This window comes from Myotis nattereri, assembly GCF_964212035.1.
Source record: "Myotis nattereri genome assembly, chromosome: 6".
Taxonomy (NCBI): domain Eukaryota; kingdom Metazoa; phylum Chordata; class Mammalia; order Chiroptera; family Vespertilionidae; genus Myotis; species Myotis nattereri.
Genome location: NC_138081.1, coordinates 28,026,358 through 28,052,507, shown reverse-complemented (window position 1 = coordinate 28,052,507; position 26,150 = coordinate 28,026,358). Strand labels below are relative to the sequence as shown.

Genomic DNA, 26,150 nt, shown 5'->3' with positions numbered 1-26,150 from the left:
TTTAAAGAAGACACTGCTTGAGACAGTATTTTGTTAGACTGTTAAGGCTCATATCTTACTAATTGTGACTTAACCTCCCTTTGCCTTAGTCTATCCTTAAAATGATAACATAAGAATACCTACTTCATAGAATTGTCCTGATGATTAAATGAGTTAATATATGTGATATACTTTAAAAAGTGCCTGGCACAGAGAAGGTGCTCAATAAGTATTTTCTATTAATATCAATGGGAGATGAGACTACATGGTTTCTTACAGTGTCCTCCTAAAAGACTCCTAATTTCAGTTTTTGTTCCTGGTTGAGCTTTTATATCTTTCCGAAGCCCATACCCAACCAACTTCCACAAGTCCTGTGAAGAACCATTCAATGAAAGCACATCAGATCACTTTGAGATGCGTAAAGTACTATGTAAATGAAAGGTGGAATAATTATGTGAAAGCATCATCTTGAATTTTGTTTATACTGCATCTTTGAAATGAGCATCAGATTTTTCTCTAGGCAGTTACTGCTCCTTACAGAAACAAACACAGATGGTGCCCAAGCTTCCTACTGCATAGTTTTAGGCAATGGCATTTATCACAATACCGCAGGTCACTAAATGCACAAAGATTCAAAACAAACCCACTTCCTCATGTTAGGCCCACATGGTAATTTAGGCAAATAAGCCTTTGTTTGATAATTCAAGGATTTTCTGATTTGTAGAATGCCCTAGCACAACAAACGGAAAATCTTACAGGTCGGCAAAGTTTTACAAAATAGGATCTTAAAATGAAATTTCTTTTAGAGACAAAAATCAGATTGTCATTTCTGATGAGTGTTTCTCACCAAATTAAAACATGGTAGATGTTCCCATTTTACCATGACCTGGTCAAGCAAAGCCCAGAAAGTGAGAAAACATGTGTAAAAAGATATTTTTTCTTAGACTCAAACCTTCCGAGAACCCAGTCTCTGGAATGCAGGCTTCCTTTTTTTTCAGCAAAATAGTCCTGGGAGTTCCAGAACCTAACTCTCCTAGTTGGTTCTTGGGCCAGTCTGCCCTTGGATCCATTCCTGGTCTTTTTCCGCCTTCCCCCCTCTCCGTCCCCCCCCCCCCCCACCACCACCACATGCACAGGACAGAGGTCTGAGCCCAAGGCTTCCCTTCCTAGAGTACTGTCTCAATTGGCTCACGGCTGGCTGCTGCCAATGGGGACTTGGGGGTGGGGGCAATGGCAGAAGACTTGAACTTGGGAACAAGGGAGAAGCCAGGGCGTTTCTCTGGGCATTCATTTGCCTCCTGCACCTTCCCAGGCAGCACTGAAGCCTGCCATGGTTCTGGTTCTCACCAAGTAACCCAAGTCCCTCCCCCCTCATCCTGTGTCCTTCCAGCCTGGGGTTGGTTATGACCTTTTCCTCTTGCTAAATCTATTGGCCTCACTTATCTCTGATTGGCTTCTTCTGTCTCTTTCATTACCTGTTTCAAGCTTTCATCAATAACCTGCATAAGAATCCGGCATTTATAAATTCCAGGTGAATCCTATTTTCCTTGATTGGACCCTGACTGACCCAAGGTCTAATACAGGCTCCTGCTCAACTGAATTCTTGGGCAAAGTACACCTGTTGGAAGTGCAGTGACTCTGTTCATCCCAAAGATCTCAGAGGACCATCTAGAGCAGTGGTTCTCAACCTTCCTAATGCCGCGACCCTTTAATACAGTTTCTCATGTTGTGGTGACCCCCAACCATAAAATTATTTTCACTGCTACTTCATAACTGTAATTTTGCTACTGTTATGAATCATGCAGGATGTATTTTCATTGTTACAAATTGAACATAATTAAAGCATAATGATTAATCACAAAAACAATATGTAATTATATATGTGTTTCCCGATGGTCTTAGGCAACCCCTGTGAAAGGGTCGTTCGACCCTCAAAAGGGGTCACGACCCACAGGTTGAGAACTGCTGATCTTGAATATGAACTCCCACAGTCACTGTTCTCTTTGCAGCCCTTCTCCTTTAGTTAAACGAAGATTCTACCTTGAGTCTGCTCTGTGCCATGTTCCTAAGATGAAAGCAGAGAAAAATTATTTTTCTTCATTTCTGCTAACAAGACACTCAGCCATTACACTTGAATGTTAGTCCAGCCGCTCCCCCTTCTTCAAGCCACACTCCCCAAATTCACCACAGGGAGCTGATTTATGAGTGATTCTGCTACCAAATGGTGGTATCCTTCCTAGAAAGTCACAGAGGATGACAGGGTTCCCAGCTTATTTCCACAGGGATGACGGACAGGGTGGGAAATGGGTCTGTGAGCAGCTAGCATTCTAAAATTCTATTCCTGCTGCTTTCTTCCCAAGGAAAGACATTTGGGCCCCAAAACGACTACAAATTTTAAAATGGCTTTAGGGAGTTTAAATTAATTCTAGGAATATACTCTTAATGCCAGAGTGTCAAACTTGGGATGTGCATCCCGTGCTTTCATTAAACTTATTTTGGAATTTGAACACTGAAACCTAAATTGATGAGGAGTTTCTAAAAAGAATATTTTGTGAACATGTTCACCTTTTTGCACACTCCCCATCCTATTTCATTGCCCAATGCTTCTACCCTTCCTGAAATGATCTTTTTTTCTTCTATTTTCTTTTGTTGTGTTATGAATTCTCCACCAAATAACCACATTTCCAGGAGTGTTATCTGAACTTCCGTACTCATTGTCTGGGCGACTCCACTTGTCCTTGCCCATGCCCACGTACTGCATTGTCTGAAATACACTATGTCTCTGTCTCCCATTAGCTTTTATGCTCCAAAATGAAAGGACTGTGAAGACCATGTTTCATCTCTGCAGTCCCGTGCTCTGTAACTTTCTAGGCACTTAGGAATCATTCAAAATGTATTTGTTGTACTATTTCTGAAAAATATTCTGACAGTTCCAAGGCCTCTCATGCTGGCCAAATGTTGTATTTCGGATCACAGGATGAAAGATTTTGATTGGTCTGGGTTTTTTTTTGCACTAGGAACATTTTTTGCCAGCAAACATATAGCAGACACTGGCTATTTCACAGAATGCCCGGTGTTTGTGCCCCACATATAGAAGTTCCTGTGTTTTGTTGACCAACATTGATCAATAGGGAACGAGGCACACAAGAGGAATGGGAGCACCTTAGCACATTTAGGACAAAGATTCTGAATTCATTGTCTGGTTTATGTTCTCCTTCATTATACTTGCATCCTCTTTCTGTGTTTATCTTCCTAAATTTGAACCCTATTTTCAGTGTCCATCCAACTATATTCCCACTGCTTCCACCATCAATTAAGTAAATTCCATGTCTCTGACTCATTTCCCTTGGAAAGGATGAGCTCAATCATGCTCTTTTATTCCATAGATAATGGCTCTCTTTGTACATTTTGGTCCATTGCCTCCAGTGTCATTTCTCATGCATCTGTTTATTCTACCCAATTAAACTCATAGCTTTGTGGTCAGAAGTACATTTTCTATCTCCTCATAGAATGTTCACACCACTTGTGAACTAAATATCTTCTGGATTTTACCAATATCTGTGCCAGCATTTTTAGTCCTTGTCAAATGAACACATTGCTGAGTTCACTCTGAAGCTAGAGCCTTGGGTGTTAGGTCAGTCACACAGGACATGGCTCTGGGTGCTTCCTTTATTCCAGTCCAGAGTCCATGGGCCTGGCTGGGCAGCCCAGGGGCTTCAAGACCCTTTTACCACTTTTCTCTAAAGCCAGGAATACCCCTAAGCCACCTCTCTCAGGGACTCACTATGGCCCTTCGAGTAATCCCCATCTTTGATAATTGGTTCTTTATTACTAGACCTGTTCATTTTTTTCATAGCACTTAGGATAATTCATAACTATATACATTTATATAATACATATATATAAAGTATATGTAGAATAAGCATATAAATAAAGAAGTTAAATGTATTTATGCATATATACATATATTTATACCTATATAAATAGGTATAGTTATATATAAAGTATATGTAGAATAAACACATAAAGATATTAAATTTATACAAATAAGTGAAATATATAGTAGATACAAAGTATATGCACATATGTGTATAGGTAATACAGAAAACACCCATATGTGTGAGGGTACATATGTGTGTGTTTTATGCTTTCATTTTCTCTTTCCATCCACATAACTCCTTCACAACGACTTGCTTCACCACGTGACACCCAAGCCTAACACAGAGCCTGGCACATCGTGGGTTATCAGAAATGTTTGTTGAATAAATAATGTGAACGAATGAAGCTGTAAGAGCAGAGAATTCTTTCCAGTCTTAGTCATATAAGATCTTAAGTCTTACTGTAAAAAAAAAAAAATGAAAAGAGGAGTAGAAGAATAGAAAAAGAAAGGAGCCAAGGTGCTACTCTCTACTCTAAAATTTCATGGATGGATAGTGTCTCCTCCCAGAAGGAGTCTCACAGACTTCTCAGTTGTTTTCCATCGAGAGGGGAAGGGGAAGACAAGAAACTCTCTGCTATCCACTGTTGGTGCTACCCACTAAGAAATACTACAAATATCTTAGCAAAAAGTTAATTATTTTCAAAAAATTAATAAGGCATCCCTACATTTACTGTTTCAAACTTTTTTCTTCTCTATGAGCACAACCCTGGTATCTTTAGAATATACCTGTAGCATGTGCACTCCTTTCTCCTACATAACAATTCTGATCACTAAACAGAAAGAGTGTGGCATAACTATAGGAGGAAGCAGTAGAGGATGGTGGCTGACAATAGGGACTGTGAGGACAGACTGGTTTCAAGTTCTCACTCCACTCTCTGGAGATGGCAGGCAAGTCATGGAACCTGCTTTGTCTCTGTTAACTCCTTTGTAAATGGGAGATAATAACACCTACCTCATAGGACTTCTTATGGGATTAAATAAGCTTGAATATGTAAAGCCCTCAGAATAATGCCTGGCACACAGTAGATATTCAGTAAGTGTTCAGTAATCTTGTTCTTATTCTTGATGTCACTATTTTTGCCACCATCTCCGAATTAAGACAGGTTTACTTCTAATACAGAATAGATGCATTCCCATTAAGCATGAGAAAGGGAAAGAAAACAGAGAGACATTGAATACATAAGTAACAGTAAGCAGGAAAAAGATATAGCAGTAGATGCATCATCAATGTGAAAAGGCATCATTGAAGGTCAGAATTCTAAGATTTTTATGTCCTCTTGCTAAGCAGTTTTTCTGTCTTTTTTACTCCTGGTAGAATATATTCCTTCATGTACCTTTTAAATACCTAATGATGATGATTACTCTTATTTCCTCTTTCTTCATCTAAAAAAATTGGAAAACAGCCTATTACAATAAACTTTTTAATAATCCCCAGTCTTGTAAAGGAATCAGAAGTAATTTAATCCAATTATTTTGAAACCTGTTCATTCAAAGGCTATTCATAGTCCCCCAAGTTGTTTGAAGTCCTTTACCTCATCAAAAAAGGCATTAAAAATTTTCCATATTGTTAAACTGTATATGTAATGCAATAACCATTTAACACTTAAAAAAAAGAAAAAGAAACTTTCCCACCTGACTACACCCTCCCCAGCTTATTTGTTCTTTAACATATATATGTATTTGACAAATATCCATTAGTTTCTATTATGTGTCAGGCATTGCACTAAAAACTAAGTCAAAAAAATAAGCAATAAAACAAACAAAAAGGAAATGAACAAGGCAAAGTCTCTGTTTTTATGAAGCCTAGCATTTAGAGGAGGTTTGAAGCAATGAACAAAACACATAATATTTCAATTACATATTGAGATCATCATTATGCTGGAAATAAATGGAGAGCTTGAGATAGACTAATGAGAATGGGTAGTAGGGAGGGTGAGGGCTATCTTAGGCCAATTACAGAAGGCCTCTCTGAGGAAGCAACATAAGAAACTCTTGAGGAATTTATGGAAAGGGGCTCTGAGTAAAGTAAGAAGACAACCTAGTTGGATATTAAAGTAATAAAAGCAAGAGAGATTTGTGGCTTAATCTTAAGTGTTGGCAGTGGGGATGCAGAGAACTAGATATGATTAGGAGATGGAAATGACAAAATTTGATGAATTAAATTGAAAAGGTAGGAGTCATGTATGACTTAAGTTTCTGCCTCAAATATTAGATGATGATTCCATTTACTGAGAAGGAAAAACTGGAGAAGTACCAGGAGTTCTGTCTTGATCAGGTTAATTTCAGGAAACATATGTGGCGCCCCAATGGAGATGTTAGATAAGCTTTCGATACTGATGTGAAGCTGCTATACAAACTAGCCAAAGACGGCTTGTATGTATTGACCCCTAGGTCTTTTATTTCTTCATTGGAGGCTGAGACCCAAAAACCAGCCAGGGGAAAAAATCAAATTTTTACACACCCATTTATTTTTTAAATAGGCCAAACAAGTAGATTTTTTTAGCCATTTAGCACCTGCCTGTTTTGCATACCTCTGCAAAATCTCACCCCACATCTGATAGCAATAGCTAAACCCAGGCCATAAAGACCCCAAACCACCGCTGCCCTTCAGAGCTCTCTGACCCAGAGACTGCCCGCCATGCAGCTTGGTGACTCGGCCCACATTCAGAAGTCCCTTCTCCAACCACCCTCTCCCAGGAACCCCCTAGTCCTCCTCCATTTCTGCATAGCTGCCCTGAGCCTTTGTCTCTGAATAGACTCCTGCTCTGAGGGACTTTTCCCCAGTGAATTTGTCAAAGCAGCTCCCAATAAAATTTGTGTGCACTACTGCCATCTTGTGGTCATTTTCCCCCCTTGATCAGCTGCAAAATCTCTTTAACCCTCTCCAGAAAGAAGCTCAAAGATCTGACTTCAGATGACGAGATGGAAATAATTAGTATAGAGATGGCCCTAAGGCCATGAGAATCAATGATATTATTTCAGGAGAAGAGTACAGAAAGAAAGCAAGAGGGCCCAGGACTAAATCTGAAGTTTCAAAATGTGAGCTCTAATAAAGAGAAACAACATACAACTATAGCCACTTGGTTAATTTCTCCTCATATTCTATGACTCAGGCCAGACACTGGTTCCTTTGGGACAAAACCCTGCCTCCTCCTCTACTAAGCCATGCTGTGCCAGAATGACTGCCCTGCCTCTCTGCTCCTGGGTTTTTCTATGTTATTCTTCTACCACAAGTTACAGGAAGTACCTAGTTATTTGTCAGTCTCCACATGAGGCTCTCCTCAAAGACAAAACATGTGTTCATCTCTAAATTCCAGATATCCACCATAAGGATTGCTAAACAAAAATATTCAGAATTTGACTGAACAAGTGAATGAATCACACCATCTGACTGTGTTAGAATGGGCGGCTAATGTGGTGATGGAACATTAGTTCATCATGTGTTCATGATGATGGTACTACTGTCCATTTCTCCTTCTCAATCTGAAGTTAGATTCTACCTCCACCCTAAATAAAGACATTAGGGCAATGGACTTACATATATGCAGCGATAATGAAATAATGTGAAAATATTTCAAGTAATTGAAAGGCAGCTAATTCCATACAAACTCAAGGTGGCATAATATTATATTAATTCAGTACTGCTCCTTTACAATTTTTTAAAATAAAGAAAAATGGCATTTTAGGTCAAGTTATATAAGATCTGAAACAATTCTTTATTCTTAACTAGATCCCCTTTTTGTGATTTCAATGCAGTTACCTTTTGATTATCATTTGAGGGAGCAAAGCTGGTCCAAGAATATTATGGATGTGTTACAGCATTGCTTCCATATATTTTTCACTAAGATACATGTTCATCATTCACAATTTGGCCTTTGGAAACAAAAATTAACCAGTATTGGGGAGGTCTGTCACTTCTACATCACTGAATTTAATGACTAAGGTAGAGCAAGGCTGATGTGGCTCAGTGGTTGAGTGTCAACCCATGAAACAGGAGGTCATGGTTCTATCCCCATCAGGGCACATGCCAGGGTTTCAGGCTGAATCCCCAGTAGGGGGCATGCAGGAGGCACCAAATGATGTTTCTCTCTGATCATTGATGTTTCTCTCTTTCCTCTCCCTTCCTCTCTCTGAAATCAATAAAAACATATTTTTTAAAAATTACTAAGGCAGAATAAGCATTCATAAATACTTCACAGCAAAAAAACAAACAAATGGAAAGCATAAAAGATCATGAAGGCTAATTGAGTAATATAAACTTATATCTACAAAATGTTTCTGACATGTGGTGGTACAATATCCTCTACTTCCTTCATTATGAAGCAAAATAGATTATAAGACATATTAATAAAAGATTTTTCAGTATAAAAGGTAAGTAATCAGAATAATTTTGTGCTCTTGATTATGAGAAGCATCCTGATATTCAAATTTAAAAATGTAATGTCTTATAATGTCTTTATTTTTTAAAATGTATGTGTACAATGAATAACTGAACTGAATTAATTTCTATGGCTGGGAGGAATGGTTAATGAATGTTTTAGAATTCTGTATTTATGCTAAGTAATTATCTATGATTATATAACTGTAGATAATTACATATTAACTTACATAAACATATGTTTTGATTTATTTATCTCTGTTTGTGAAAATACTGACTAAGGTTGGTCCCTCTTTGATATATAAACAAGTAAAATTATAGGTTTCAGTATAAAAATCCAACACACCAATTTATTGTTGCTATCAGTAAACATATATTTATAATAAATTATTATTTACACAATGCTTTCACAATCATTTCTCAATGATCCTACTTTATCATTAGATCTATAGCAGTAGAGGTTATAAAGACAATAGTAGTTGCACATTTAAATATATACCATATATTTAAGTACTCATTTTCTACTTGTTCTTTATTTTTTGATTAAAGTTAGACACAAAGGAGTACAAATCCTATACAATAAAAGCCTAATATGCTAAGTGTCTGATTGACCAGTCAGCCACTCAACCAATAAAAGCATCATATGCTAATGATATGCTAAGGTTGCTCAACTGCCTGCTATGATGTGCACTGACCACCAAGGGGCAGACGCTCCGACGGTAGGTTAGCTTGCTGCTGGGGTCTGGCCAATCAGGACTGAGCGAGATGGGCAAGACACACTCTGGAGCCCTCCCACGGTCCCTCCCCAGCTGGCCAACCTACCATGACCCTCTCTGGCCCTGATCGTGCACCGATGGGGTCCGTTGGCCTGGCCTGTGCCCTCTTGCAATCCAGGACCCCTTGGGAGATGTCAGAGAGCCAGTTTTGGCCTGATCCCGCAGACCAGGCCTAGGGAATCCCATTGGTGCACGAATTCATGCACCAGGCCTCTAGTACCTGATAAATCTTTCTGGTTGTGTAGGTGAAAAAAGTATGGTTTTTTTGGAAGGTAAAGATTGTATCATGGTTGACAAGGAGCCTCATAAACTTTTCTGACCATATTCAAAAGCCAAATTACAAAGGCCATATACTTTACAACTCTATAAGTTAAAGAAATCAGAATAATTATCTTCTTCATAATGGACAGATCAATAATATGTACTATGGCACCTCTCTGTAATTCCCAAGTACTATCCTATACATTTGTATAACGAAAGTAATACCCACATAAATATTTGTTTTCTTATGTAATAAATGATCCTCTAGAGCAGCGGTTCTCAACCTGTGGGTCACGACCCCTTTGGGGGTCGAACGACCCTTTCATAGGAGTCGCCTAAGACCATTGGAAAACACATATATAATTACATATTGTTTACAGTAGCAAAATTACAGTTATGAAGTAGCAACAAAAATAATTTTATGGTTGGGGGTCACCACAACATGAGGAACTGTATTAAAGGGTCACGGCATTAGGAAGGTTGAGAACCACTGCTCTAGAGGTAAGAAGGAAATGGTGTATTTGTTTTAAACCACGCAAAAAGCAACACAGGAGAGAGAACAAAGGTAGCTGTTGCCTGAGGGACAGACACATCCTGTGCAGATCTGGCCCTTCCTACTCCTCTGGATCTGGGAGGGCTCTCCACACCACCTGTTTTAAGGTTCCCGGTGCTCTGGGAACTTTCTAGAGTTTACTGTGGAAACAAAACAAAACAAAAACACCTCTGTTTACAGCACTGTGTGCTCATTCACATGACATTCCTGTAATTCAGTGGTTTTCATCCTTCTGGCCCTTTAAAAACAGTTCCTCATGTTGTGACCCAACCATAGAATTATTTTCGTTGCTACTTCATAACTGTAATGTTGCTACTGTTATGAATCGTAATGTAAATATCTGATATGCAGGATGGTCTTAGGCGACCCCTGTGAAAGGGTCGTTCGACCGCCAAAGGGGTCGCGACCACAGGTTGAGAACCGCTGCTGTAATTGGAAACTACCAAAAGGACAGATTGCCTTTGTGTGGAAATATGAATGATTTCTAGCTGGTCTGCAGGAATTATCCAAGGTCATGTCATTATCAGGTGACTGGACATGTTTTGAAGCACTGTACATGGACCAACTCATTTAATCCTTTCAACAACCTCCCGAACAGGGGTTATCGTATCCCTATTTTACAAATAAGGAAACTGAGGCTTAGATTAAATAACTTTCCATAATCATACACTTGTAAATGTCACACTCAATAAAAACACAAGAAACTGTACAAAGCACAAAAATGTGTGTGTTATGGCAAGGACTATGAGAGATGCATCACAATGATCAGCCTTAATAGCACAGTTCTACTTACCTGGATAATTAGGGGTGTTATCAACGGTTATAAAGGGTGATCCATTATTTAAAGATTTGAGAACATAAAGTTAAACACTTTTTTCTTGTCAAATATTTCTGAACCTTTAATATGCTGTTATACTTTACTAGAGGCCCGGTGCACAAAAATTTGTGCACTCGGGGGGGGGGGGGAAGGGGGGATCCCTCAGCCCGGCCTGTGCCCTCTCGCAGTCTGGGACCCCTCAGGAGATAACCGCCTGCTGGCTTAGGCCTGCTCCCGGGTGGCAGAGGGAAGGCCCAATCCCTAGGTACAGCCCCTGGTCGGGCTCAGAGCAGGGCTGATTGGGGAGTTGAGGCGCTGCCCCCTGTCATGCACAGAGCAGGGCGGATCGGGAGGTTGCGATGCCACCCTCAGTCACTCTCAGGGTAGGGCCGATTGGGGGCTTGGGGCACCGCCTCCTGTCACACTCAAGGCAGGATGGATGGGGAGGTTGCGGTGCCACCCCCTGTCACGCACAGAGCAGGGCCAATCAAGGGGTTGGGGCGCTGCACCCTGTCACTCACAGAGCAGGGCCCATCAGGGGGGTTGGGGCTCTGTACCCTGTCATGCACAGAGCAGGGCTGATCAGGGGGTTGGGGAGCTCCCCCCTGTCACTCACAGAGTAGGGCTGATAGGGGAGTTGGGGCACCGCCCCCTGACACACACAGAGCAGGGAGGATCAGGGTGTTGGGGCGCCGCACCCTGTCACACTCAGGGCAGGGCCGATGGGGAGGTTATGGCTCTACCCCGTCACACACGGAGCAGGGCCCGTGGGGGGGCAGGGGGGGGTTGGGGCGCCGCACCCTGTCACACACAGAACAGGGCCGATCAGGGGGTTGGGGCACTGTACCCTGTCACACACAGAGCTGCAGGGCGATCAGGGGGTTGGGGAGCTCCCCCCTATCAGGCACAGAGCAGGGCTGATCAGGGGGTTGGGGCGCCATCCCCTGTCACTAACAGAGCAGGGCGGATAGGGAGGTTGTGGCCCCGCCCCCTGTCACACACAGAGCCACAGGGTGATCAGGGGGTTTGGGCACTGCCCCCTGTCACATTGATCCTGGTGCCAGGAGGCCTCGCGGCCCCGTTGATCCCGGTATTGGGAGGCATATTACCCTTTTACTATATAGGATAGAGGACTGGTGCACAGGTGGGTGCCAGCTGGTTTGCCCTGAAGGGTGTCCTGGATCAGGGTAGGGGTCCCCACTGGGGTGCCTGGCCAGCCTGGGTGAGGGGATGATGGCTGTTTGCAGCTGGTCACATACCCTTCAGGGTGGGGGTCCCCACTGGGGTGCCTGGCCAGTCTGGGTGAGGGGCTGAGGGCTGTTTTCAGGCTGGCGGGTGACTGAAGCTCCCAACCGCTCCTTTTTTTCTTTTTTTCTTTTTTATTCTGGGCCAGCTTTAGCTCTGAGGCTTGGCTCCAGCTCTTAGGCTTCTGCTGCTGAAAGCAGGTATTTAGTTTGTTTGGGTTCTATAATCGAAACACTGTTTCAACTCCAGCTCTGAGATCCTGGCTGGCTGAAAGCAGGTTTCTGGGCTTTTGTTTAGCGTCTATATTTGTAACAATGTTTCAAACTGCAAGCTCAGAGGCCGGCAAGGCAGGCAGGGAACGTTGGAGTCCTCCGTCACTGAAGCAAGAAAGCCTCATGTTCACTTCAAGCTGCCTGGCTGCCAGCCGCCATCTTGGCTGGCAGTTAATTTGCATATCTCCCTGATTAGCCAATGGGAAGGGTAGCTAATTACCATGTTTCTCTTTTATTAGATAGGATGTCCCAAGAGGGAATGTAGTTTTCCCAACAATTTGACCACAGATCTCTCCTCTTCCCACTTCTAAATACAATAGCATCTTATGGGGCCAGCACTCCAGGAAATGCTTTAAAAAATACTGACATGAATATTAATAAGGTTATCTATTGCCAATACCAAATCTCCATGGACTACTTAAATACCACATTTATTCATGAAAACATTTTCCCTCATCCCCAGAATAAATGTGGTTTTTTTCCAATCTTTTTTGCAATTTCTGATCTATAGTAGTTAATGATATAACCTGTAATTAAAGAACTTTTAAAAAATATTATATATATGTAAAAATATATAATATATTTATGTGTATATGTATGTATATCGGAAAACACATATACATAAACACCAGAATTTACATATTCAAAATGAGCTGTCTTCCATCAGGCCAAATAACTTTTTAAATTCCTTTTTGGAGTTGGCTTTAAAGAATTAAATTTTAACTATCCCAATGATGTTCTCATCTCAGGATTAAAGAATTTCTGGAAAGAACCAAAACTATGTGGAACAAGTTGAAATTGAGACTATCAAGTAATGAAATTTACTTTCTTGTGAGACTTAGAAATTGAGATATATATATATATATATATATATATATATATATATATATAATGAGTATAATTACATTCTTTAAATAGGGATGAGGGTGATGTCATGCCTATTTTGGGGAAGAAAATGCAACTTGTTACATTAAGTGAAAGGATATAGATATAGATAGACATAGACATAGATTAGATAGGTATAGGTTTAGGTATAGGTATAGGTATTGGTATAGGTATAGGTATATAACTTCAACAAGTTAAATATGTGAAACCCTTGGGTATAAGATAATAAGTAATAAAATAAATAATGAAAATAAGAAAGTGAATGTCCTGCATTGCAGGTAAAAATGAAAAATAAACTTCACAGCAAAAAAAAAAAAGAAAAAGAAAAAAGAAAAGAAAAAAAAGAAAAGAAAAAAGAAGCTTCTGTTGTCAAAGTAGGGGCTGAGGAAGGGCAATATCTTCTGGTTGAGCCTTTTTCTTTTTTGTCCCTTGGGTATCCTTGGAGTTATATTTGCTAAATCCTAGGGCTTCCCTGAAACATTTAATATTAGAAAAGTGACTGTGTTTCATTTCAGGCAAACCTGGATTTGAATCAGACCATTTACAGACAAGTTACCTAATCTCTCCGAGTCTCAGTTTCAGTTTTCTCATCCAGAACGTTATTGAATTGAGATTAAACATGACAATGCAAAGAATGCACTCGGTCTAATGCCTGGCACAGCCCCTATTTAAATGGTGACAATGCACTGGGTAACTAGAATTTAAACATCTTAATGTTTTAAATTTGTGAAAGCACTTTTTGCCTTGATTTCTAGCTGTCTTTACATATACTTTTAAAATATTCCTCCACCATATTTATTAAATATGTCCTAAGCACAGGTCACTCTGCCAAAGATGAGGGACACAGAGATGAAGTAGATAAGTTGTGTCCTGAAAAGCTTATTGCTGAATGGAGAAATGAAGCTTATACCATGTTATAATACAGTGAGAAGAAAAATTCCCAAGAAAGATAGAACTCTGTAGAAACTTACAGAGTAAGAGGCCGATGCTGACAAGGACCAGGAGAGCCTTTGGGTTGGGGGGGTCTCAACTGGAAATGAATGGAAAGAGATGCCTTAAGCAATAGGAACACTAATAAGACAAAGAATTGAGGCCCAGAAGTATAGAGTATTTTCAGGGAAGGCCTAGCTACTGGTTCTGTTGGTTCACAGTTCTTAAAAGAAGTCACAAGTAGATTCTAGTAGACAGATTTGTGAGGCCTGAAATGCTGAGTGAGCAAAAGTTGATCTTTATTTTTATATATGTACTAGGGGCCCGGTGCACGAAATTCGTGCACTGGGTGTGTGTGTGGGGGGGGGGGGGAGTGTCCCTCAGCCCAGCCTGCCCCCTCTCACATACTGGGAGCCCTCAGGCGTTGACCCCCATCACCCTCCAATTGCAGGATCGACCCTCTGACAGAGGCGTCAGGCCTGGGCAGGGGACCCTCATTTCCCCCCATCACTGGTTTTGGCCCCATCACACTCCGATCGCCTGATCGGCCCCTTGCCCAGGCCTGACGCCTCTGCCAGAGGTGTCAGGCTTGGACAGGGGACCCCCATCTCCGCCCATCACTGGCTCTGACCCCCGCCCAGGCCTGAGGCCTCTGGCCCAGGAATCATGCCTGGGCATGGGACCCCCATCTCCCTCTGATGGCTTGCTCCACCCCGCCGCCCAAGCCTGACGCCTCTGACCCAGGCTTCAGGCCTGGGCAAGGGGACCATCATATCCCCCCAATCCCCGGCTCCGCCCCCCACCCAGGCCTGATGCCTCGGCCAGAGGAGTTGACCCTCATCACCCTCTGATCACCAATCACCGGATCGGCCCCTTGACCAGGCCTGAGGCCTCCGGCAGAGGTGTCAGGCCTGGGCAGGGGACCGCCAGCTCCCCGCGGTTGCAGGCTCCGCCCCTGCCCAGGCCTAACGCCTCTGGCCTGGGCATCCGGCCCGGGCAGCGGGGACCTGCAGTGGCAGCGGGGGGCACCGCGATTGTGGGCTTCGCTTTAGGCCCAGGCAAGGGACCCCTAGCTCCTGGGACTGCCAGCTTCGACAGTGCCCAGCTCCCATCGCTGGCTCCACCCCTACTTCCTGCTATCACTGGCCAGGGCGGCAAAGGCGCCTGATTCTCCGATCATGGCTGGGGGGCAGGGCAAGGGCCGCCTTTGCCCTGCCCCCCAGCTCTTAGCTCCCCCCTGGGTTTCAGATCACTGTCAGTGGCAGGGGGCTTCTTCCTGCTTTCCCTTTCACCTCCCTGCATTGTGCCTACATATGCAAATTAGCTGCCATCTTGTTGGCAGTTAACTGCCAATCTTAGTTGGCAGTTAATTTGCATATAGCCCTGATTAGCCAATGAAAACGGTATCGCCGTACGCCAATTACCATTTTTCTCTTTTATTAGTGTAGATAAGCAATGGTGAGCCACTGAGAGTTTTGAACATGGGAGTGGTATGATAAATGCCATATTTTAGGAAACATAATCTGGAAGCACCTGATAGTGTGTGTTGGAGAGGAAATGATTAGAAGCAAAATCCCACAGAAAAGCTTTGATGTAACCCACAGAAGAACAGAGGTGCACCCTGTCAATGGAAGAAAGGGCATACTGGTGGTAGAAAGCTGAGAGTGTAGAGGACTTCTTTCAAGGTTGTGTTTCTTTATCAAGCCCAATAATATAACAGATTTTATACTCTTTGGGGGCAGGTGTGATTTGGGGCATGCTAATGGAGGTAATCAAGGTTAGAGGCTTTGAATCCTTCCCTGAACAAATGCTAAAGAAGACCTTGTCTAGGAAAGTGTCAACAAAGATGCAAGGACAGGAATGAGTACGAAAAACTTGACAATAGCTAAGTCTAGTGTTCTGTTTTCTGTCCCTGCCATCTTTCTTTAGCATTTCCCCCTTGGCCAAGTCTATGACTTATATAAAAACTTCCCTGATTCCTGGAATATCTGTTAAAGGAAAGTTTATTCACAGCATTTGCCTTCCATGACATTGATGATGAGTGGATCCAGTTCAGCAAATGAGGGGAAAAAGTATTCTTTGCTTTTTATAAGGTTGTTGGTCATTCTCAGAATAAGTGAGTAAGTCATTTTGGATTAGTGGCTGACTACTTGACTATTATACAATCATGAATAATAAAAATGGGGTCCTTAAGGATAAAAATTAGGACTCACTACCAAATAGTCTTCTGTGGCATATGAGGAAGTAGGACATTGTGCAACTACTGTAATGTTTTCATATGTTGAATTGGTTCTAAGTGTTGGGTTAAACACTGTAAATGAAAATTTATTCAAGTTACTGGAGTCTCTTATAGGTAACATCTTAATGACTGAAAGATTATTCTGCTACTGTGAGAGTGATTAAAAGGTTATTCTCCTACAACACATAACATATTTCTTAATTTTTATGGAAATATTATTTAAACTTGCACTGAAGTAGGGAGATGTAATATAATGAACACTATGTATCCTTAACGCTGCTTCAATAATTATCAATATTTCATCAAACACTGTCAACTGTTTTATTATCTCTCATACTTTTTATTGGAATATTTTAAATTAAACATAAATTGTGTAAATAATTTAGTATGTATTTCTAACTGATAAGAATTATTTTTGACATAATGAGCATGTATTTGTCATAGATCCTAAATATCATCTATTACTCATTCCATATACACAGGTCTCCAAATATTCCAAAGATGTTCCTTTACAATTAGTTTGTTCAAATCAGTATCTTAACAATGTTCACACATCCCTTTTGCTTATGTCTTCAACAGTCCTCCCTTAATTTTTTCTTCATGTTTATTTATTGGAAAACAAATTTAATTTCATATTTTATAACCAGTTTTTCTACACTATTTCCTACTTCTAAAGAAAAACCATAATTCATTCAACAGTTATTCAACTACTATATAATGAACAATTGCTATGTTATATATAGGATAGGGTAGTGCTGCTGATAGTGATTCAAAGATGTATGTGAATCATGGCCTCTCCTATTAGGACATTACAATCTGGAGGAAAGGGAAAAATAATACTGCACAAATATAATGACAACAACATAACATAGAATTAAGTGGTATAAAATACTATGGTTCTAAAGGCAGAGGCATTGTTTAGAAGATAAAGGGAGCCTTTTTAGAGAACTTGGCATGTAACATAGATGATTTAGAGTGACCAAGTCAAGAGGCAGTTGGATTTTAAGCAGGGTAAAAAGAAAAAGTTTATTCCATGATTGAAAAACCTAAAGAAGAAAAAAAAAGAACATAAATCTTAGAGGTGAAGGAAGTAATAGATACATTAAAAGGATTGTAAATTAAAAAACTTAGCTGCAGCTGGACATTTGTGAGCTACACAGACAGGTAGGGGGCAGAGGAGGCAGGATCTTCAATGCCAGGCTAAAGAGCTTGAATATGTCCTCAAGAGCAGAGAGCCGTTAGCTCCATTCATTTTTCCAAATACTGGAGATTCTTGACATGATGTAAACACAGATATTCCATTAGTCAGCAAAAATGCATCAGCTTTTTACACAAGAAAATTTTAAAACTGTTTATGCATTCCAATAGCAATCATTTTCAAGTATTTATAGCAAGTTGGCAAGATAATTTAATGTTTTATTTTGCCCAAAAGCTATTGATGCTCTACTTAGAGGAACACAAACAAATTGGAGTTGATTTAACCAACACACAATACCCAGTAGCTGAGAGGCCTTCATAAAGCAAAGATTAATTGTTTGTGGCATAGTATAAAACAACAACAACTCTACCATAGGAGAAGTAGATGATGATGCTATTAAAGATAGATGTACTAGCTCTATAAACCTCAAGCTCTACATTTTTCATCTACTATGGAAATATAGTGAAGTTTGTAAGATGTTTGAGTTTGAGTGTTGTTTTTTTTTTTTTTTTTTTGGCCTATTAACAATAAACATATATTGACCCATACATTTTCTCTTTACCAGCATAATGTTAATTGACTTTCATCATTAAAAGATCCTCAAATGACAACTGAATTATCCAAGCCTTCAAAAATGTATACATTGAACTTGGTTGGTAAGTATTTTCTTCTTGCATGTTATCTACACTAATAAAAGACAAACAGGCAAATTGACCATACCTTTGCTATGCCTTAAGCCATGCCCACCAGCCAATCAGAGTGACCATATGCAAATTAACCCAACCAAGATGGCGGCTGGCAGCCATGGAGCTGGAGGGAGCAGGAGGCTTGGTTGCTCCAGTGATGGAGGAAGCCAAGCTTCCCGTGGCCGGCTGTAGCCTCTGCAAAAGGCAACAAAGTTTCAATTATAGAAGGTAAATAAATCCCAGAATAAAAAGAAAAAAGAAAAAAAGGAAAGGCTGGGAGCTTCCATTGCGGGGGGCTTGGCCAGCCTGAAAACGGCCCTCAGCCCCTCACCCAGACTGGCCAGGCACCCCAGTGGGGACCCCCCACCCTAAAGGGGGTGTGGCCAGCCTGAAAACAGCCATCAGCCCCTCACCCAGGCTGGCCAAACCTCCATGGGGTGAGGGTACCCACTGCGGGGGGGCCCGCACCCAGGCTAGCCAGGCATCCCAGTGGGGACCCCCACCCTGAAGGGGGTGTGACCAGCCTGAAAACAGCCATCAGCCCCTAACCCAGGCTGGCCAGGCACCCCAGCAGGACCCCCACCCTGATCTGGGACACCCTTCAGGGAAAACCAGCTGGCCCCCACCCGTGTACCAGGCCTCTATCCTATATAATAAAAGGGTAATATGCAAATTGACCCTAACAGCAGAGCGACTGGGAATGACTAGTCACTACGACACACACTGACCACGAGGGGTCGGATGCTCAATGCAGGAGCTGCCCCCTGGTGGTCAGTGTGTTCCCACAGGGGGAGCTCTGCTCAGCCATAAGCCAGGCTGATGGCTGCCAGCACAGCAGTGGTGGCGGGAGCCTCTCCTCAGCAGCACTAAGGATGTCCAACTGCAGCTTAGGTCTGCTCCCTGCTGGTAAGTGGACATCTCCCAAGGGCTGCCGGGCTGCCAGAGGGATGCCTGACTGCCAGCTTAGGCCTGATCCCCGAGGGAGCAGGCCTAAGCCAGCAGGTGGACATCCTCTGAGGGGTCCCAGACTGCGAGAGAGCACAGGCCGCGCTGAGGGACCCCCCTGAGTGCACAAATTTTTGTGCACCAGGCCTGTAGTTCTTTAATAAAAGGTGATCTATGTATTCCATATCATATAGATTTTAAAATATTTTTGAGTGTCCACATATACCAGAGATTGTGCAAGACTTTTGAAGAAATAACATTGTGCATAAAATATGGTCCTGGTTTCCACAGGCTTGTCTTCCAGTACAAATGAGTAACATTATAGGCAGGATTGAAATAGAGCTATAAAGTTGCACTGTTAGGGTTTTTCAGCTGTCATTTTGAATCAGGTCATTCACATTGGTGGAGACCGAGCTTGTATATTGTGAGATGTCTTAAAGCATCCCTGCCCTCTACCCACTGGACACCAATAACACCTTCCAGTTGTGACAACCCAAGATATCTCCAGATAGTGCCAAGAACTGAGTTAAAAATCACTTGCAATTTTCAACCACTATATTAGATGGAAAGTCCTAGGTATATTTTGCTAATTAATATAACTTCTAGTTGGAGAAACCAAGTAAAGTCCATGGAAGAAAGGGTGGCTGATATGAATAGGTTGAGAAGAAGAGAGAAATTCAGGACCAGAGAAGATAATGATAAAGTGGCTAAACTGTTGATGGGAAGCCAAGTGGATAAGTATGAATTATGTTCCAGAGTCATGTAGCACAGGGTGGTTCGTAGAGAAAAACTGATAAAGTAAAAAAGCAATTAAATTATGGAGGTCCTTGGATATAAAATAAAGAGAGATGGTTTTCATTTTGTAGGGTGGCCATTTGCACATAGAAGTGAAATGAATAAAGCATCATTTTGGAAATGTTAATATGGCAGTTCTGGGCAGAATGATTTAGGCAAATAAGAAAGTTTATTTTAGGTCTGGGACTCAGTTAAGGACATAATTTGGCAGAAATTGGAGAATATATTTGTGAGAGATGTATTTCCCAACATGGAATGAGAGAAGAAAAACGAGTGAAGAAGTCTATAACTTGCTTCTATGTTTGATCTCATAAATTGTTGTTGAAATTGTTTTCTCGTAATACAGCTGACACTTTATAATAGAGCTGATGGGCAGATGTGCCCAGATTCTCTGGGACTCCATGAAGTGGAAAGTTATAACTGATGTTGCAGAGTTGTGAAAACAAAGATAATATCATTCTCAAAAACAACTCTCGACTGACATAGAAACTAGGAATCTAAGAGTTTAAATAATGTCGTTCAAGAAAAGTATTCAAGTATTCTAAAGGGTTAAAATGTATGCTTAGCAAATTTACTCTTGATTGTAACTACACTGTTCATTTTCTCTTAAAAGATTCTCTATCCCTTTGTACATTAAAACCTCTCATGCACAGAATGGCCTGGGGTAGGGTGGGAGCTAGGTAGAGGGGGTCCAGGGGAGGGAGGAATGGGGGATATCTGTAATACTGTCAAAAATAGATTAAAAAAAAGATTTTAAAAATAAAAATAGGGAGAAGAAGAAGCAACTGTGAAATAGAATGTCATCACTTCCCCTTCACCCCCACATCTTCCATTCTTGCCCAAGTCACCTCTGACTTACTAGTAGATCGAAGAAAGGAGCATTTTCTGAAATCACAGAGACTTTCTAACACTTGTTTGCCAACAGGCTAGTATACTTATTTTAGAAACTCTTAAGCTTTAGATTATGACACCAAAAAAATTTAAAATGTTGGTAGACACCAAAAAATTAAAATGCACTCTTTGAAAAACGTAGAAGCAGGGAAGCAATAAGAGACTAACTGAATAGAAAGAAATGAACACCTAGGGAAACCATTGGAAAAATTTAATCTCAGGCACAAAAATCCTGATTTTGTTAAATAAGCAAACTCTAGTTTCATAAGCAGGGAATTAAGTATTGGTGGAAATTCAAGAGAGGTTTTTTTGTTTTTTTGTTTTTTTATTCCTGTCAGCTAGATATAAAATAGATGATAATTGGAAGAAACTTGAATAAGTGAAACAAGGTAAGAGGCTGCTGCAGTAATCCAGATGTTGCTCATTTATCAAAAGCAGTTTCTAAGTATCCTCTGTATTAATAGCACTTTATGAGATACAAATTAATGCTTACTTGAACTAGGGCAGTGACTACAGAAATGGAAATGTCCTACTGAATATTAATAAAATGACAAAACCGGCTCAGTGCCCATTTTTTTCTTGAGGTTGTTATTCCTACACTTATCAGACTTTACATATTTGAAACAAATCCACACTTTGGGGATGTTTTCCTGAAATAAGCTGCATTAAGAATCATGGGGAGAAGTTTGCTAATAGTTGCCAATCAACTGCCTGTCAGTCTGTACCGATATGACATATCTTCTGAGTTAAACAGGACCGAGTGCTAAAGATGAGGGGGAGGGAAAGAAGTCGGGAGCAGTGCCGCCCCTCCAGGTTTTAGCAAAGGCTCTATTTCTGTCAATCACCAGAAAATTAAAATCCTTCCTGGTCCTGCAAGAATGTTTTTAGTGAGTGAGAGTGTGTTTATGAAAAGAAATGAATGAACCAAATGGCCACAATTATTGATTCTTTCTGCCCTTGTGGCTTTAGACTAGAAGTGGTTTTCAAGGGTCCCAAAAGCTATTTCCAATTCCCCCCCCCCCTTAATTTGATCTGCAGCATTATGGATGCCCTCAATCTAGCCACATCTGATCTGTTCCATCAGGCCATTGGGAGTGACTGTCAATTAATAAAAAGACTGCATTTAAAAGCCCTTTTCATCTTTCTATATAATTTAAAATGTATATTGAGCTACATAAAAAGACAAAACACCTGGATTGTCACAAAACTAAATTTTAGCCCCACTTCTGACTGTGGCTTAAAGCATGAATCTAAAAAAATCTAAACTATCAAAAAATCTAAAAATGTCGTTGTGGTTGAGAAGTAAAACCCCTCAGCCATTCTCCTACCTTATCAACATAATATTCACCATTGGAAATGTTTAAGTAATATTAATTACAATTAAATGGCTTTTGGTAAGTTATAGAACTGTTAAGTGCTATAAATGAGTTTTCTTTTATGTAATATGAGTATCTCGATCTATAAATTAATATATACTCTTTTTATAAAGAACTGTCCTTGGCTCAGGGTTTGTTTCCTCAGTCCAATATTCTGTAAGCCTTTGTTGATAACATGTTATGTGTTCTGTGCCGTACAAGGGACTGGGCACATGGGGGTGTGTAAGACGGGGATCCTCTTTCTTCAGGAGTTGATAGTCTAGGAGAAGAGAGACAATTAACCTGGTACATGCAGAAAATGTAAAAAGTACTACCATAGAGATGAGCACTTAGGAGAATATATAAGTCAGAGTAGTAAGGGTTTTGTCTTGTAATGATGTTTGTTTCCTTTTCCCAGTATATTAAAAATCCTAACAAAAACCTTAGCAGTTTCCTATGCAAAATGGCAATGTGAATGTGTGGCTTCCATAAACTGTTGAATATTCTCACAGTAGTAAAAGGCTTGAAGGGATCTTCAGTAACTACAAGTTTCATTTACATAAATTCATCAGGTATTTTCCATATTTTGACATTACTAAGAACCCTTTTAAAACCGACCACATTTTGTTTGGGGAGTATCTTTCCAAGTCAAAATTCTTGTACTTTCCCCATTCTGTTTCTTTCCCGATTTTCCCCTAAATAAGTCGAGAAGCATTTATTTTCTGTGGCTGGTAAATATGATTTATCGGCTTTTGGAAGAAAAAAGAAGAAAGAAACACTGAAAAACCTGTGGTGCATTTTCTGCTTCAGTAAATGGGTCACACTTTGTCAAATTCTGACTATATTAAGCTTTTGTGAAGTTCTGTTTTTCTCAAATACTAGGTTGCTGCATTGGATATCGAAGGGCAATTTATTTTGTTCTAAGTAGGCTTTTACTCAGTTCATTTTTTTTTTACCTCAAATAATGAATACTTCAGAAAAGATAAATCAGATAAATTAGAATGCTAAAAGAAGGAGAATATTATTTTCATTTACATTTGGGCAAGTGCACGCTGCCCCATATTTGGAGATGGTTATTGCAAACTGAGACTTGTAAGATACTGACTTGTTAATTTTCTTGTGGCAGTGATGAATTTGAGGTGATCCATCTCTGAGAAAAATGGCCCTGTCAGAAAGTAGCTTCTATGAACAGGAAGATCAAAATTTGCCATCCTCATAGAAACTGAACCTAAATCATAGCCACCAACAATTATTACTGCATACAAATAAAGGTAGAGAGTAGATATAATCAAGAGTATGCCATTCACAAATGATTGCTTAAATGTTTTTAAATTGATCTGAACATTTACTTTTTGATTCTAAACTATTTTTCAAAATTGTCTTGCTATCACCTTGTTAGGATGAGTCTTTCTCAATTAAAACGATAACATACAATACACATTCAAATGCAAGATACATTTTTGTTCTAGTAAAGTGCCCAGCACAATGTCTGGAATATTATGTGTTCGTTAAATATTTTCTCTCTCCTTTTTTCCATTTGTCATGATAAACTACTTTAAGTTGGCTTAGTTATCATCTCATATGAGGACTAACCCCAGTGCAAAATAACCCACTCTTTTCCAAAAATCACTTGGTATTAAAATAACATTTACCAATTATTAGGTATGTTAAAATTTGTTTTCACTCACACATTTATACTGGTCATGCATTATTTGGTGCCAATCTTTTCACAAACATAGTCATTCTTGTTTTATTTTAGAACATTTTCATAATGCTGCAAAGCAAGAAGGGCAGCAACGTTAAAGGAATAGATAAGCGTGTAAGTGGGCATTAATACCTTCATCCTGAACCAGCTTCACCTTCTCTTTTTCAAATCCTCTGTTTACATCTCAAGAGAGTTTCATAGTCCTGAACAAGTTATCATTTGGGTGCTCCTGTTGATTGATTCATGGCTTTCTTCTCTCCTCTAGTTTCAATCAAATGGTCATCCCTGAGCAGAAAACATTTGAGAAAAACTTGGAACTCATACACACATTCTGACAACGTGTGCTCTTCCCCATGACCAGCATTCTAGGTCTTCATTGCTTCATACTTAAGTTGTTGATAAAAACAAATTATTAGCCTACTTCCCTGCCTTCAGTCTTCCTTTCACCTAATTGCCCTACTGACAGAGAGCCTTAGAAACATTCCTGCCATATTATTGTTTCCAGTTTAACATCTCAAATGATCCCCCATTTCTATCAAATAAAATTCCCCAGTTTGATATTCAAGGCCCAATACAAACTCATCTTTGAATGCTTCTGGTTTATGACTTGTCACATTTCAACAGATAGTCCTGTCCACAAAGTCACAAACATATATATTTAATATTTAAACTTGTCTCAGCCACTACTTTTTAAAAATGCTTTCTGTCCCTTCCCACCTGTCCCTGATGTGGGTGAGGTATGCCTCCCCTCCTAGAGTACCTTCAGCAAATACAACAGAGAATGGAACAAACTGTATTGTCATTTTTTGCTTATTTGTCTGTATCCCTTCATTAGGATATAGGTATCTTGTGGGCAGAAATATGTTCTATTCATCTTTCTTCCACCTTATAAACTTGCATCAAAGTTAACTTCTTTGGAAATAGTAAGATGGTCATAAAAAAAGGAAGAGATGTGACTTGGAGCTCCCAATATGAAGCTGAAAATAATTTGTTTCTAAAGCAATACTGCTTCTTACAGAGGACCCTAAAAAGTCACAGAATCAAGAGACAAATAGTCAGAATATGCAGAATTCTGAAAGTCTGACATATGGATTCAGCACTCAAATCAGTTGCCAGGAACATGTACCAAACTCCAGGATATTGTTATCTGGGACTGTTTATGTCCTCTATACACAGAGCCCCTGTTCTTCCGTCTGGATGACATAATTAGATCTGTTCCCTGCTTGCCTCTCTTACCACCATGCCCTGGCCACTCTCTTCTCTGGTCCAATATCTGAGGATCCCTAAGACAGAAAACTCATTTCATTAATACCTATTCTAACACTTCTTCATTTTAAGCATCATTTCAGAATTTGCTCTGCAAGCATGCACCACACTGTTGTTATAATACAACCTTTTACTGCATGTGAGAAATTTCCTAAGAAGCATTTCTCAGTCATGTCCCTCTGGTTTGGTTTCAGGTCCTTTCTTCCAAAGACAATCCTGTTCATCATGGAAGACAGTGGAACCTCCAGTAGTTGGAGCTGAGGGTCTTTATCAGAAAGCAATCATTCACCTCTGTTTTAGCCCTACCTTTCATTCCTGATATCAACTGTGGTCCAAGTATGATCTTCAGTAACCAGACCCTGTCATACATCTGTAAAATTTGAAAATAAACAAGTGTTTAAAATATGTACATGTCTACATTTATTTCTACTACTCTGATTTTCTTGTAAGCTAAACATAATGCTTAACAACTCATTCAAGAGGCAGGAATATGATAGTAAAAAATAACTGAACTTCTCAGTCACCATCGCACGTTATAGACCATTATACCATTACAGAAGTACATAGTTTTGTTTTCCCTTTGAGTTGATAGGAGTTCCTACTGTTTTTAAATATGTATTGACCTGCAAACCTACAAATGGTGGAAAGTACTATTTGAGAGAAACCATTAACTGAGATGTAGGAATATGAAAACACTACAAGATTATATTTGACAAAGCAAGATGTGTAAAAATGTATTTCCACTGGCAGTAAGTAAAAATAATGTGGAATCTTACAAGGCAATTTGAAATTTATTAGATAAGACTTCCCAGAGAAGTAAGTTTTCACAAATCCCTTTATCTTTATTTTCAAACACATTCATCTTTGTTCACAAACTAGATGTGCTGGTCTTTGAAATCCAGCTTTATAACATCCCAGTTTTATTATGGATCAGTCACTTTTGGAACATATAAACTTCTTTAAAACAAATGTAGACCAAATGCCCCAGAACTCACTTGCCCAAAGGTTTAGTGAACTCCCTTTAGTCACTTCCA

General features: G+C 40.2%; 1 protein-coding gene across 4 annotated transcripts in view; it reads left to right on the top strand.

Moving 5' to 3' along the window:
* The window catches only part of KHDRBS2 (KH RNA binding domain containing, signal transduction associated 2), a 551,961-nt gene extending 526,438 nt beyond the window's left edge, over nt 1-25,523 (top strand). For 2 of the 4 annotated variants that reach the window (XR_013996150.1, XR_013996151.1), the window contains one exon: nt 18,039-18,129. Coding sequence is in view for 1 of the 4 variants with exons in the window: in XM_081094152.1 (XP_080950278.1) it covers nt 25,311-25,377 (67 nt within the window). In the remaining 3 variants the exon portion in view is untranslated. Of the gene's footprint in view, nt 1-18,038; nt 18,130-25,310 lie in introns of those variants that run through there. The other 2 variants (XR_013996149.1, XM_081094152.1) reach the window with 2 other exon arrangements.
* The last annotated feature ends 627 nt before the right edge of the window (nt 25,524-26,150 follow it).